This window comes from Drosophila virilis, chromosome 5 (assembly GCF_030788295.1).
Source record: "Drosophila virilis strain 15010-1051.87 chromosome 5, Dvir_AGI_RSII-ME, whole genome shotgun sequence".
NCBI classification, from domain to species: Eukaryota; Metazoa; Arthropoda; class Insecta; order Diptera; family Drosophilidae; genus Drosophila; species Drosophila virilis.
In genome coordinates, this window is record NC_091547.1 from 15,127,411 (window position 1) to 15,141,212 (window position 13,802).

General features: G+C 46.8%; 5 protein-coding genes across 5 annotated transcripts; 2 read left to right on the plus strand and 3 right to left on the minus strand.

Moving 5' to 3' along the window:
* Nucleotides 1–257: 257 nt before the first annotated feature.
* Nucleotides 258–1,796, minus strand: Dpit47 (DNA polymerase interacting tpr containing protein of 47kD). The gene is made up of 2 exons (XM_002049804.4): nt 1,132–1,796; nt 258–1,069 (listed from the first exon to the last, which is right to left on the minus strand). The coding sequence occupies exons 1-2, from the start codon at nt 1,759–1,761 to the stop codon at nt 509–511; spliced, it is 1,191 nt and encodes a 396-aa protein (XP_002049840.1). The 5' UTR covers nt 1,762–1,796; the 3' UTR covers nt 258–508.
* A 156-nt stretch (nt 1,797–1,952) lies between these two features.
* LOC6626775 (sister chromatid cohesion protein DCC1) lies at nt 1,953–3,608 on the plus strand. Its single transcript, XM_002049803.4, has 3 exons — nt 1,953–2,199; nt 2,257–3,396; nt 3,458–3,608. The coding sequence occupies exons 1-3, from the start codon at nt 2,126–2,128 to the stop codon at nt 3,555–3,557; spliced, it is 1,314 nt and encodes a 437-aa protein (XP_002049839.2). The 5' UTR covers nt 1,953–2,125; the 3' UTR covers nt 3,558–3,608.
* LOC6626774 (ATP-dependent RNA helicase DDX24) lies at nt 3,532–6,368 on the minus strand. The gene is made up of 5 exons (XM_002049802.4): nt 4,870–6,368; nt 4,685–4,804; nt 4,170–4,622; nt 3,926–4,109; nt 3,532–3,872 (listed from the first exon to the last, which is right to left on the minus strand). The coding sequence occupies exons 1-5, from the start codon at nt 6,296–6,298 to the stop codon at nt 3,599–3,601; spliced, it is 2,460 nt and encodes an 819-aa protein (XP_002049838.1). The 5' UTR covers nt 6,299–6,368; the 3' UTR covers nt 3,532–3,598.
* A 480-nt stretch (nt 6,369–6,848) lies between these two features.
* Nucleotides 6,849–7,518, minus strand: Arpc4 (Actin-related protein 2/3 complex, subunit 4). Its single transcript, XM_002049801.4, has one exon. The coding sequence runs from the start codon at nt 7,422–7,424 to the stop codon at nt 6,918–6,920; it is 507 nt and encodes a 168-aa protein (XP_002049837.1). The 5' UTR covers nt 7,425–7,518; the 3' UTR covers nt 6,849–6,917.
* Nucleotides 7,519–7,899: 381 nt separating this feature from the next.
* LOC6626772 (VWFA and cache domain-containing protein CG16868) lies at nt 7,900–13,430 on the plus strand. The gene is made up of 5 exons (XM_002049800.4): nt 7,900–8,332; nt 8,389–9,160; nt 9,293–9,961; nt 10,020–10,613; nt 10,835–13,430. The coding sequence occupies exons 1-5, from the start codon at nt 8,024–8,026 to the stop codon at nt 12,898–12,900; spliced, it is 4,410 nt and encodes a 1,469-aa protein (XP_002049836.2). The 5' UTR covers nt 7,900–8,023; the 3' UTR covers nt 12,901–13,430.
* Nucleotides 13,431–13,802: the final 372 nt, after the last annotated feature.

Below are 13,802 nucleotides of genomic sequence, written 5' to 3' on the forward strand. Positions count from 1 at the left end.
TAGAGTACGCGAAAACATAATTCGGTCCCTGCCGAAAATGTTTTAATTTTAATATATACACTTATATGCAATACTAGAAGGAATTACCCGGCTTTGTCGGGTCATACGTATCTATGCTGCAAATGCTTTTGTAATTTGCGCCAAGCTCAGATCTTCCAGGATCTTTGTGCTCAGAGTGCATTCATTTAGCCCGCCGCGCTACGAAAGCGATACACTAGCATCCTACTCATTAAATAATGGACAAAGAATTGAAAAAGTCCAGTTTATACAAAAGAAATGTTTATTATACCATATAAAAATATGTGTCATAGCGACATAAGGCGTTTTAGCTTCTTCTGCAAGGATATTAACTATGGATATTGAAAAAGCTTCTTTATAGCGCAATTAAGGCTCAATTGTACCGTGACTTATATATAATAAACTTTATACAAATGAAAGTTAATAACAATAAAACTTAATCAATGCTTTGTTAACGTACAAGCAATAAAAACTAAGATTCTTTCTCCACTCAACTGTAGACGAGAGGTCGTCGCTGTTGATGGATGAACTCCTGTTCGATGCGCGTGTTTTTGGGCACGACATAGAAAAGCAAAGCGCCGCCCGAGACGAAGAAGCCCTTCTCGTTTATAATTTCGCGAAGTGTCTTGCTGAGTGTCACCTTGTGCACGCAGCCAGCCTTGCGGTTCTCATAGTAGACATGGACATTGTCCGGGCGATAGCTTAACGTCTTATCACAGGGCAGCGGCTCGGCAAAGAGCGTGTTTAGGCAATCCAGCATGGTGGCCGTCTCTGGCAGTTGCTGTTGGAAATCACTGAGCAGAAACTCTGGATAGGAGAAGGCGGCGGGCCAAATCAGGCTACTGCTATCCTCATCCAAATGCACTGGATAGTCCTCGAGTGGCAGAAACTTGGGACGCAACAGATTCTCGGTAATATTTGGACGTTTATTAATTGGCTGATCATCGAATTTAATGGCACGCTGCTCCAAGGCATCTCTCAGTTTGTGGAAACGTGTCAAACGGCGCTTGGACTCGGCAGCTTCCTTGCGTTGATTGCGCTCTGCATCAAGCTGTTGTGGGTGAGTGTAAGATGTTATGCATTTCTTTGTGACCCTTCACTATTGAAACTCACCTTTCTCATTTTGTTCTTGTGTAGCAGCGCCTTGGCATCCTTGTGATCGATGTCCACTTCGAGCAACTCCTCGCAGAGCTGGGTGCACACATCGAACTTCTCAAGCTCATAGGCACATTGTGCGGCGCGCCAGCGCGCCTTGGTGTAGTCCGGTTTGTAGAATAGGGCACGCTGTGCATCGCTTAGCGCGGAACGATGATTCTTGATGAAGTAGTGGGCCGCCGAGCGATTGTTGTACAGCACTGCCAGCACATCGGGATTCTCGCACTTTGTTTTGATGCCCTCGCTAAAAGAGTAAACGGCCATGCGGAATTTCTTGTGCTTCATGTAAAAGTTTCCATCCTCTTTGTAATTGAGTGCTAGCTCTTCCAGTGTGTTCTCCTCCGGATCATATTTGAGCTTTTGTAGGCCCTCAAACATCGGATGCACCTCATCACCTGGCTGTGGAGTTCGTTTCATGAAAAACGGATGCTTGTCCATTTCCTCCTGCCAGCGATCTTCCGGCCATCCCTCCTCATAGCGTTTCTTCTCCAAGCCATCAATAAATTCATCAAGCTGAGCATCCAACTGCGCAGCGAGCTCTAGCCTTTCCTCATCTGTCCAGTTCTTTTTCGTCGCCAGGTTCTCCATTTGCGTCCCCTTACTAACCAATTGCACATGCTGTGCGTACAAAGGCTATCGATAATCTACCAAAATATATCGAAATAATGCGGTATTTTTCTGCATATCGAATTCGTTATTTTTTGCGTTCTTACCTTCGGTCACACTAATTTGCGTTTACCAATGGCACAAAACCTCGACGATGCTTATCTTAACTTGAGTTAATAAAATTATTATTATTATTATTTATTTTATTAATTGTATAATGGATTTTTTGTTATTAAATAGTAATTATGTTTTTATATGAAAATACTTTATACATATGTATGTATTTGTTATAAAAAAGGCAATGTTGCCACGAAAGTGTAAAACAGTGTGGCAACGCCTGCAATGAATGAAGAATTTTTGGCGCGCAATAGCTGAGATGGAATTGGAAGACATGGAAGTGGATGAAAATGCTCCGCATCGGTAAGTTTATAAACAATGACAAATCTCTTAATATCGTTAGATAATATCTGTTTCCAGCTATGTGCGGACCGCGGAAGACGTTAAGGCAATTGTTAAGCATGCGAAAATGGACGAACGTCAGCTCACACAACTCACACAGGCTTTGTACTATCCTGGCGCCGAGGTGGTCAGCGATAATCTGCGTCTACTGGAGCTAGACGAGCACATGCTGCAACAGATCCGCACCGGTCAGACATTGCATTTCAAAGGCGGCCTGCATGAAAAAGTTGTTCTTTGCACGGACGAGCGCACATACGATGTGAAAGGCGCCGAGATCTCAAATAGCCTGTTGTTGGTGCCGGAATTAAAGTTTGCGGCAGCTACGAGTACCTCCCCACTGAAAAGTCCGCGTACGGGCAATGCTAACACGTCACTGGAGCGCAGCCTCAATGACAGCGCAGATGATGATTTGGAGGTGCCGCGCACTCTGGAACAGAAACAGGTGCTCACGATTTTCCACGAATACTTCGAATGCCGTGAAATACGCCCACGTTACCGCAAGCTAGGTGAACTGCTCCAGCTAACACGCTACTCCGGGCCAGAGAACGAGTACTGTATTGAGCGCAAGCTGCTGTTCAGTTTCCAGCAGCTGTTGGACACAGTCCAGTGCAGTCGTGCCCAGTTTGTTGAAGGGCTGAACCAGTACAGGGCTCTGGAATTCGATGGCCACATACGTATACTGGACTACGAGTACGAATATCGCATTATCAATTTAATGCTTGGAGTGATAAGCGAAAATTCTTGGGCTCTGGATGAGGTTGAACGTGAAGAGACAATTTACGCACTGCAAGGCATTGCTCCGGAACCCATTGTGGCTGGGCTTTTTGATGTCTACACAAAACCAAGTGATCGATGCCCTAACAAGTTCAGATACCAGGAATCGCTTGTGGCACGCATTGTGGCACAGAACATTCTACAGCCAGGTCTGCGTTTTCGCAGCGAGGAGTTCATGTGCACCTGGCAGGATGCTTTGCCCGAAGGAATGACCTGTAAGCTAGAGTATCTGCGCGGATTAGGCATCTTGGACAGAGAAGGTGCACAACCATGCGTACGTTCCCTAGCCGAGGAGCAGCTGCCCTCCAATATTAACGATCGCATGCGTGCCTTGTTTAAAACAAAGCGCAAGTGGACAATGGATGAGATGGAGCCGTACATAGAGTAAGCCGATGATCTTTTTTGGGTCAGCCATCATCTAATGCTTAACAATTTCTTTCTGCAGCTGCTTTACCACGCCCACACTATCTGTGTCCACATTACTGGCCAAGCACGCACGCTCTCTTACCGAGGGTGGCATACGATACTTTGTTTCAAAGCATTGAATACATCAATTTATTTTTACAGTAAACTAAATTATATTAGTTTATACATTGCGTTTGCGTTTGTTGCGCTGTTTCTTGGCAAGCTTCATGTCCTCAATGGCCGCCTTCATTGTTTCAACAGCACTCTTCCCATTACTGGTAGCCATATCTGAGCCCGAGAGAAGCTGACCCGTGCTGGTGGGATATTTAAAGCTGAAACCCTTGGGGAAAATAGGCTTCGATAGCAGGGCGGCAAGTTGTGCCCGCACTGTATCCACATGCACGCGATTTCGTCTCCTCTCAATGATAAACGGATCCTCGTCTTGATCGCTGCCACTGTAAGGTAAGCGAATTAGAGTATTGGCTAATATCAAAACAGATTTACATACGACTCATCGTTATAGCCGTCAATAATCATGTCCATTTCCTCGGCATGCTTTTTCATCCAACCCTCCTCGCTTTGTGTGCGTCGCAGCTTCAATTCCTCCTTGTCCAGTTCGCGTGCTAGATTAACCCGCTCCTTGACAGAGCCCATAAAGCGCTCAGAGATTGGAAAAAGAGGTAGATCCTCAGCTGTAAGAAACAGGTTTCATTGAATCAACATGCCGACTATATTCAATGTCAGCCACCTACTTCTTTCCAAGGTTTTGTATAACCTTACATAGGTCTTGACCTCGCCAGGTTCCATAAACATGACCGTTATGCCATGTTTATTGGCACGCGCCGTGCGACCCGACCGATGCACATAATTCTCGCTGGTGCGTGGCACTTGGTAGTGTATCACATGCTCAACATTGGGTATGTCTAGACCACGGGCAGCCACATCGGTGGCTATCAGCAAACCCATCGGACTATCACGGAAGCGTTCCAGATTTTTTAGGCGCTGCTTCTGTATCATGTTGGCGTGCAGCGGCAACGGATTGCAATCCAGCAAACCGAACAGCGTGGCCAGACGCTTAACGCAGTCAATGGAGTTGCAGAAGACAATGGTACGACCAGGATGACGTTGCACAAAATAGTACAGATAATAGTCCTTCTCATCAATCGCGCACAGCAGCCTACTCTCGGTGAGTGTTTGTGCCGTTTCTGTAAGATAAGTTTTAGGTGTTACTCAAAGCCATTTCTTGGAAGTGGTGCTGGCCACTTACGTTGGCTGCTGGTAATGTCCACAATCTTGGGCTGCGATATGCCCAACTCTTCAATTAAGCTCTCAATCTTTTGATCCACCGTTTGCTTGACAAACTTGGGACGTTTAGCCAGATTACGTTCTACAAGTATAAAGCAATTGATGAATTAAATAAATAGTTTGGAATTTCAGTTCTAGTTTGCCTACTTTGCATATGCTCGGGTAGATCGTGCACGAGCGTCAATGTGGCGGAGAACACAAAGTTCTGGCGCAACTTTTTGCGGTCCTCATCCGCGTTGAGTACCTTGAGCAGACTGCGCAGCTCCTCAAAGTGACCCTTCTCCACCATGCGATCGGTTTCGTCTATGCACAGAAAGTTAACATTTTCAATCTTGTTCAGGTGCTGATTGCCCTGCGCATACAGTTCCCAGAGGCGACCCGGCGTGGCTACCACAATCTCGGGGCACTGGCGCAGCACGCGCTCTTGCTTGGCCACAGATAGGCCACCAAAAATGGCTGCCACACGAATGCCCGTATATTTGGCCGCTGCGACAAGATGATTCTTCACCTGCACGGCCAATTCACGGGTGGGCGTCAGCACCACAGCGTAGAGTGGACGACCCATGCCCTGGTTGTGCTCCTCAGCATCGCTTTCTTCATCACTGGCACCGGACACATAGTCCAGTTCCTCTGGCGGCGGTGTCAGCTCGTGATTGTGATTGTCCTTCGACTGTGGCGGCTCTTCCACTTGTTGCGTGCCTTTAACCTTCGGCGCCTTGCGAATACATGACCCGTCGTTGCGCTGCTTCAGCTCCATAATGCCCGAGAGTATGGGTATGCCAAAGGCAAGTGTTTTGCCGCTTCCAGTTTCAGCAGCGCCAAGTATATCCTTCTTGCCATGTATAGCGGCAGGCAGGGTCATGGCCTGAATTTGGGTGGGCGCCTCGTAGCCTTGCTCTGCCAAGGCGCGCATAATTGGGGCCGGCACGCCCATGCCATTCCATTTCGTCATATCTTTCTCATCTTGCGGGGTGGAGGGTACAAGTTGTGGCACTTCCTCGTCTCCGGAGCTTGCCGCCGCCAAGTCGGTGCCATCCTCCGGCAGCGGTCGAAGCAGCGCAAATCGATCAGGCGCATACTCATCATTTGGTGTGAATTTTGACTTGGTTGACTTGGGCTCTGAATTAGGTGCAGCCTTCTTTTGTTTTCGCAGTTCCTTTCGCTTTTCACGCTTCTCCCGCTGCTTCAGAATGCGCTGTGCACGGTGCTCCGCCATGCGAGCTTTCTTACTAGACTTTGATGATCTGCTAGCCTCCTCCTCAGCTTCGCTATCGCTTTCGTCTTCGGTAGTCGAAGGTTCTGAATCATCCTCGGGTTTTGGTTGCTTGCGTTTTTTGTTCTTTTCATTGCCTCTGGTGCCACTCTGTTTCTGTGTTGATTTCACCAGTGCCGCATCGTAATCCTTCAGCACCTCGAGGCCAATCAGGCCCTCGTAACCGGTAAAGTCGTTGGATATCACGTGGCCCTTGATTTTTACCTTCTGCCAGCCCTTCGCTTTCACTACTGGGCTATCCCCGGCGCTTTTGACTTTCTTTTGCTTTGCATTTGAGTTACTCTTTCCTTTTATCGTTACCATTTTTACATGAAATGATGCCCAGAGTTCGATCTGGCGCTGTCCGCGTGTTTCGTTTGTTGATATTTAATTGGACAGGGTTGTTATGTGCTATGTGAGTGTTGAACAACGTGTGTGGTATAAGAAGGCGCAAAATTTGAAAGCTGTGAATTGTGGCTGTTTAACACGTATAAGAACAGAGAATAACTTTTATGCTCAAATCCGAGATGTATTTTTGTCTTTGTCGAAAGGTAAAAAAATTTATTTAACAAGTTAGGTGTAAGTTTACTGCTTTTTATGATCTTTATTATAATAACACTTTCAACTGTTTTATATGCCCGTGGGAGGTCTTCATATTTTCATATAGCCTTTAATATTATAACCCCATTGAAGGACATTATCTTTTATGCTAATAATAAATAAACTATCCACTTATTTAGTATAAGCTAAATGTGTTCGTCAGCCCGACATAGTTTGGGGCGGGGTCCTATCTATATCAAGATACCAGCTGCCTGCAACTGCGGAAAGATACCAGTTACGAATTGACTTATACAGATACAATTGTTAAAACAGCTACAGGAAAACACATTTATTTATTAAATCAGTTATGGAATACTATTGTGATATATTGCTCAGCTTAACATTAAAAACGTTTCAGGAATTCCTCAGCACATGTGCGTGCTCGGGCATTTACCGCCAGCTTCATTTCGCTGATTTCCTTGTCGATTTCCTCCATGAAACTGATGACAAAGTCCACCAGTTTGTGTTTGTACATTTGCTCCGTATGGAAATTTGTTATCAGAAAGCTAATGTCATATCCCTCGATTGGCTTGCGTCGCAGTATGATGAAGGATTCTGCGCGACGCATCATGAAGCGTGTAAACTTGTGGCACAGAATGCGCTCAATTTCATCTGCCTGCTTGACGGCAATGCTGACCCGCACCGAGTTGATGGACGGCTCAATTCGCACCTTTTCCCTCTCATTACGCGACACGACGATGGGCGTGAGCACCAGTTCTTTGCTGGAACAAATTTCCACCTCCGGCTTGTTGTGCCGTTCCACAACTTGCGATGGAAAATCCTGCAGACACATTGCAGCAGTTAACGAATGCCGTACAGCGGTCAAATACGGTTTAAGGGTGGCGGCCATGGTTTGTTACAAGTCTTAATGCTCCGTTTAATGTTTTAATGTTTGTGTTGAGGTAAATTAACCTTCTTCTTTTATTATGAATCACACGACGATAGTATCGATGTTTCTTATTCGCTATCGATAGAAAATTCTTTTTCGATATCGGTAGTCCACTATTCTAATAAATACCAAATTGTACATTATGTGCATAAATAGTTTGAATGGTAATTATTCATTTGACACATTTTATAAGTGTGCAGATAGTGTGTAAAATGAATTTGTTTATTTATTTTTAAATGCAGTTTATATATCGTGAAGTAGTTCTTTTCATCAGTCATGTAAGTGTGATAATGGTAAATTAAAAGTCGACGGTTAATAGGATGTGCGAACTAGACTTATAAAAATACCACACTTCGAATTATTGTTTTGCAATCGATAAATACCACACTTCGAGTTATTGTCTTGCAATCGATAACATTTATGCGAGGCTTTCGATGCGACTTATCGACCGACTACACTGCAATCGGGAAGCAGCAGATGCGTAAAAATATAACAAGAAACATTTTTACCTAAATGACGCGGTAATCGTTGCTTATTCAGCCAACCAGGAAAGCAGCAAGATGTGGAGCAGCATCACGTGGCTCCTGCTCCTGGCGGCAACTGCACACACATCGCCAAACAGTGAACATGTTCCTCCTCTACCTCTAAACTTAAGCAAAAACACAACCATAACAAATGAAACCTTAACTAGCAATAATAATAAAGTGCCTACGTCTAACGCTGCCGCCGGCTACATGCCGCTTCAGCAGACATCAGGAAGTGTTTTCTTCGTTAACTATAATCAGCAAAACTTTGTGCAGCTGAGGCACAATGTGGAGAATAAGTTGCACAGTATACGTAATGTGGAGATGCTCGTTACCAAGATACAGGTGAGTCCCATGCTTTTCAATGACTTCCTGCTGTAATCCGCATTGAATTCTTGCAGGAAATCTTTGACTCAATACATTTTGCCAGTTCTGTAACTACGCGGCTGTCGTCTGGTAACGGCAACGAGACCGTGCAGCAGGATCTGCAAGCATTTAGCCAGCGTCTGGGACGCAAGCTGCAAAGGGCCACGCATGCTGTACTGGAACTGCGTGATTTATTGCGTTTCAATCTAAGCAATGTGCTCCTGCAGCAGCACAGCTATGACGACGAAGCGGATGATGACCTAGAAAGTGAATTTGATTTTGAAGTGGAGGATGGGGATAGCAACAATGCGGCCGTTAACAATGAGCACATGCATCTCTACTTGAACACGCAAATCGAAAACTGTCAACTATACTATGAGACCAATTTGGATGCCGTATCCTCGGGCTCTGCCCATTACAATAAACAGCAAATACAAATCTTAAACTATCTCAAGTCGGATGAGGCATCACGCGCCACATTCCTCAATGAGAACAGTGGACGCTCCCTTGCCGTCAATAGCTATATTGCCGATCAGCTGACGATGCTCAGGCAGCGCCTAAGCAGTAGCCCAGGCGACAACGAGCCAGGCAGCAGCAGCAGCAGCAACAAAAACAAACCCAGCGGCAGCAGCGTCAGCGTCAGCCACTTTAAGCACATCTATTTCCTCTCCAGCAGCGATGGTGCCTCAGGCAGTGCACATTTTCGTCGGCTATACGTTTCGGCCATAAAGCGCAAGTTTGTGATGCTACTCATCGATGTGGGATCTGCATTGAATGCCGAGCTGTTTGATATCACCAAAAGCTTTGGTAAGTCAATGCTCAAAAGAACACAGAAAAAATCTAGATTATTCAGATCGCTTACAAAGAATGATAGCTAAGATTTCATATTTCATATTTATATTATAAATTATTAAATTATATGTGCTATTTCCCACACAGTTCAGGAGGTTCTGCTGTTGTTGGAGGACACCGACTATGTGTCGTTCGTGACTGTTTCCAGTGAGGCCGACTTTATGTATCTGGATGCGTTTCCCGCGGAAGCCGTACACGGCATGTATAGCGCCACACGTGCTCATAAGGACGAGATTCTTAGCTATGTGAATAACCTGAGCCTGGGACGTGGAATGACCAATCATACGCTGGGCTTCGAATATTCATTCGAGCTGCTGCATCGACTGCAGCAAGCTCGGCTGATTAATGTTTCCGAGCAACCCATTGAGTTTGTTTATGTGACGCGTGGATTGCTAACAAATCTATCGGAGGCCATGCACGTGCTACGTGTCTTGGCTCAGGGCCAGAGTCGTCTGCTGTCGCCAGTTATCATCAATACCTGTGCCGTGGTGCTGGATGAGAAGCGCATAATGTATGAAAAACAGTTTCTGAGCGATATAGCTACGCAGAACTATACCAAGTTCGACATTGATGTGCGCGCCTGGCTGCCCGCCGGCCAGGAGGCGCAATTGGCAGGACGCTTCTTTGTGCTGAATAAGATGCATGCGGAAACAATACCTCGGGCGAGCAGTCGTGTCTTTGGTCAGCTCTTCACCGAGCGCTTTCTCACGGATACATTGGAAGTGCACCAGCCCGTTGTGGATGCGGACAGCGGAGGTGAGTCCATAGCATTTGATTAAGTTTAATTCTTAAATTAAATTCGTTAATTTGCTAGACGTTCTGGTTGCTATTACACATGCCGTGCCGCCATACGGTGTGGTGGGCGTCAATTTGTACTTGGCCGATTTATTGGAGGACCTGCTGAACTACCCGAATGCCTCGCCGGCTGCCAAACAGGGCTTCAGCTATGCCTTTCTGTTGGATCGCGACAACGGAAATACCTTGGCCCATCCGGCTTTTCCTCGCCCACTCATACAGCGCGAAACAGCATTTCCAGTAAGTATTGCTTACCTCGAGAACGCGACAGACTTTGCCAGCATTCTCAAGCGCCTGCTGCATGAGGAGCGCGGCAACGCCAGCACTGCCATCTATCTGGGACGCCAACAGTTGCTGCGTACCTATCACTGGCAATCCGTGCTGGGCATTTATGTACTGTGTCTGGTTAGTACCGCAAGCATCAGCGGCTCTGCCGCCCACAATGTATCCGCTTCGCTCCAGCGCTACAATCGAATGGAGGCTGTGTCTACCTACGAGTCTGGATATTATGGGGACATCAAGGACCTGTTGTATCATCGTTTGGATTTGATGCAAAACGGTGGCAGTGGCACGCCCACAACCTGCCGCTACTTCAGGCAGCTAGCCACAATGGGTGAGTGTATATTGAAACCTCAAACTCAACAATGTTTCCCATCAAGATTCGGTTCATCCCCCTAGTGTCAATTGTAGAAATCCAGGCTTTGATTAGTTTTTTCTCACTGAAAACTTTTAATTTAACTTGATTGCATTTAAAAATGATTTATCGCATGATATAGAGGACATCTAACTGACTTGAATTGTTCCTTAAATAATAGACTTTTTCTGTTCCTGCAGATGCACCCACTCTTTTCCTGAGTGCTGCTGCCTTTAATTCGCCCTTTGCGTTTCTGCACAACAATCGACCACGTACGCAGCTGCGGCACGTGGAGTCCATTATGGCGTATCTGCGCGACTCGAGTGGCCTGCTGGCTAATCCCGGCCTGCGTGCTCGCATACGGCATGAGGTTGGCGTCTTGTATCAGGCCATGCAACTGTTGCGACGGCGGCATCAGGACCCGGCTGGATCATTGCGTAGTCACATAATTAGACGCTACGTAGCCAGTGTCAGTGGCGTGCTGCAACTGTATCCGGGCTGCCTGTTGAGCAGCAGCTATGATGCAACACGACGTCCTTGGTTCCGGCAGGCGATGGCACAGCCGGGGCGCATTGTGAGCACGGCGCCGTATCTGGACGCAGGCGGTGCGGGCTACATAGTGACCATAGCGCATACGATATTCGAGGGTAAGGCGGATGCACTGCACTCGGCCCAGCAGGATCGGCCGGTGGCTGTGGTCGCACTGGACGTACCCTACGCCTTCTACTATCGCCTCATATTGGACAGCACGCCGCTTTGCCAGCTGCCGCACATGAAGTGCCTACTTTTCGAGCACGAAGGCTACTTGCTGGCGCATCCCAGCATGCTGCAGGTGTCGACATCGACGCGCAATCAACGCCGCCCGCACGAGCACTTGACGCACAAGGAATCCTATCTGGCCAACGATATGCTTAATCATGGCCAGCTGGTGCGAAAGCTGGGCTGTGCCAGCTATCAGAATCGCACGCTGCAACGCTACTACGCCTTCAACACATCCTTGGCTACAATTCTGGGCAATGTGGTGCATGGCGAGCGCACCAAGTACGCCATTGGCCTGATACGAGGCAGCAATCTGTTCGCAGCGGTGCTCAACTCTAGCTGCGATGGCGGCGCCTTTTGTCCCTGCAGCACCATCGATCGCGTGTGCCTCAACTGCAAGCGTATGGATCAAACGGACTGTGAGTGTCCCTGCGAGTGTCCCATGCTGTCAAGCTCTGGTGCCAGCGATCTGCACGATTATGCAAACTATACGCGGCAATTTCCCTACTGTTCACCGCCCAGCGAGCATTTCCTTGCACTGCCGCCTACAACACAACTATTAACCAGTCTACCAAGCTGTGCCGCTGCTGCTGCAGGAGGCGGCTGCGAGGCGTATGCCACTCAGCGGGAGTGTCTCGGCGTAATGGGCTGCGAATGGTGCCAGCAGGATGTGGAGGGAAACGGCTTCGGTGCGGCCTTCTGCTCGACACAAGCGGGTTGCTTTAATGGCGTTCTAGCCTCACTGACGCCCTACGGGGAGCTGGATGAATTGGAGATGCTGGCCGCGCACAATCCACAGCGTGAGCAGCATGCGTACTCCGCCTTTGGACCACTTGGTGGCGCCATTGTTGTGCTTGCCGTGGTAATTGGCTTTGCCATTTATTGCTATAGGCACAATCTGGACACACAGGCACAGGAGCAGTTCTACGTGGATTCGGTGCAGGAGGAGAATTACGGTCTGCCATTGTCGCGTTTCAATTTCGATGATTGCCAGGCGCACGATGAACCGCCCATGGGTGGATACGATCATGCTGCTGCCCAGCGTCAACTAATGCATGCCGCGGACATTTCGCCATATCATATGTCGAGCGGCAGCAGCTATTATCGCCGGCCCCCGAATGGTGAGTCGGATCATGGCTATAGCACCATGACACCACACGAGGACAGCTCCGATCAGCAGTGCTTTACGTTGGCGGAGCCACTGCTGCTGCACGACAAGCGGCACAGCAAATCGGACACCATGTCCATATCAACATCCATATCGAGCCCAACCAATCGCCAACAGTCCACAGCGCATCCCTATTTAAGCAATCAGCCGGCTTCCAAAACGGAGCGCTATAAACAGCAGCAGCAGCAGCAGCAGTCACAAGCGACGCCATCGCCATGTCGCGGCGCAGCTGCTGTTTACGGCCAGACGACACTTCCGCTGGATGCGGAGGAGCCACGTTCCCACTACATACTGGCGCCGGTGACGGTGCATCGGCATATGGAAACCGCCGAGTCATAGTCCCAGCTAGTTTGTTAGGTTGCAATACTATTAAGACGTCCGCTTGTTTGCCAATTTGGTTATTTTGTACTAAGGTCTGGGGGAAGTTCAACTGCCCCAGTGCAGCGCAGTTTGAGCAGCATAGGTCGATGCCTATCACACTCACACATACAAAATGCCAGCCAATTTAATATTTAAGTCGTTTTTATCGTTAATAACTTTGCCATTTTTGTCCATATACACGTTTGCGTGTACTGTAATTTATTGCAAAAAGTATTATTATGCAGCTACTTCCAATATTTTTAGCATTTATTGTTAAGCACTAAATCAACTAATTGTACTTATTGTCAACCGTGACAAACGACTCGAAGCAAGAGTATGCATTTTTGTAATAGTTTTTAAGTCCATAAAGTTACTAACTATCGATTTTAGTAAATAAACACACACAAATTGTATGTTTCCAATAAAATGTTTAAATTTTATAGAACAAAAATTCAAAACAACAAAAAAAAAAACGCTCAGCCTTGATTTAGAGCGAATTTTCAATTGTCTGTTCGCACGCCCAGCTGTCGGCGCGTTAATGAATTTATTTTTACATTAAACAAAAAAAGAATAGTAGAATAGAGAATTTCCAATAGACATTGGCCAAAATGCTGTGTGTTTATAAATAACGAGATGTGTTGGAGTTGCCAGAGAAATTCGAAGCGTATTTAACTAAACTATATTTTATGATAAGTCAAATATTATCTTGAAATAATATAAGATTAGTTAGAAAATGCAATTAGTAAGTTCTTTATGTTCGTAAATCTAATATTCACAATAAGAGTCTTGATTCTGTTCTGTTTAATTGCCAACCGTTTTCATAACCGATTCTAACCGATACGTTTGCGATAAACTCGACAACCCTATTGCAAAATTTGTGC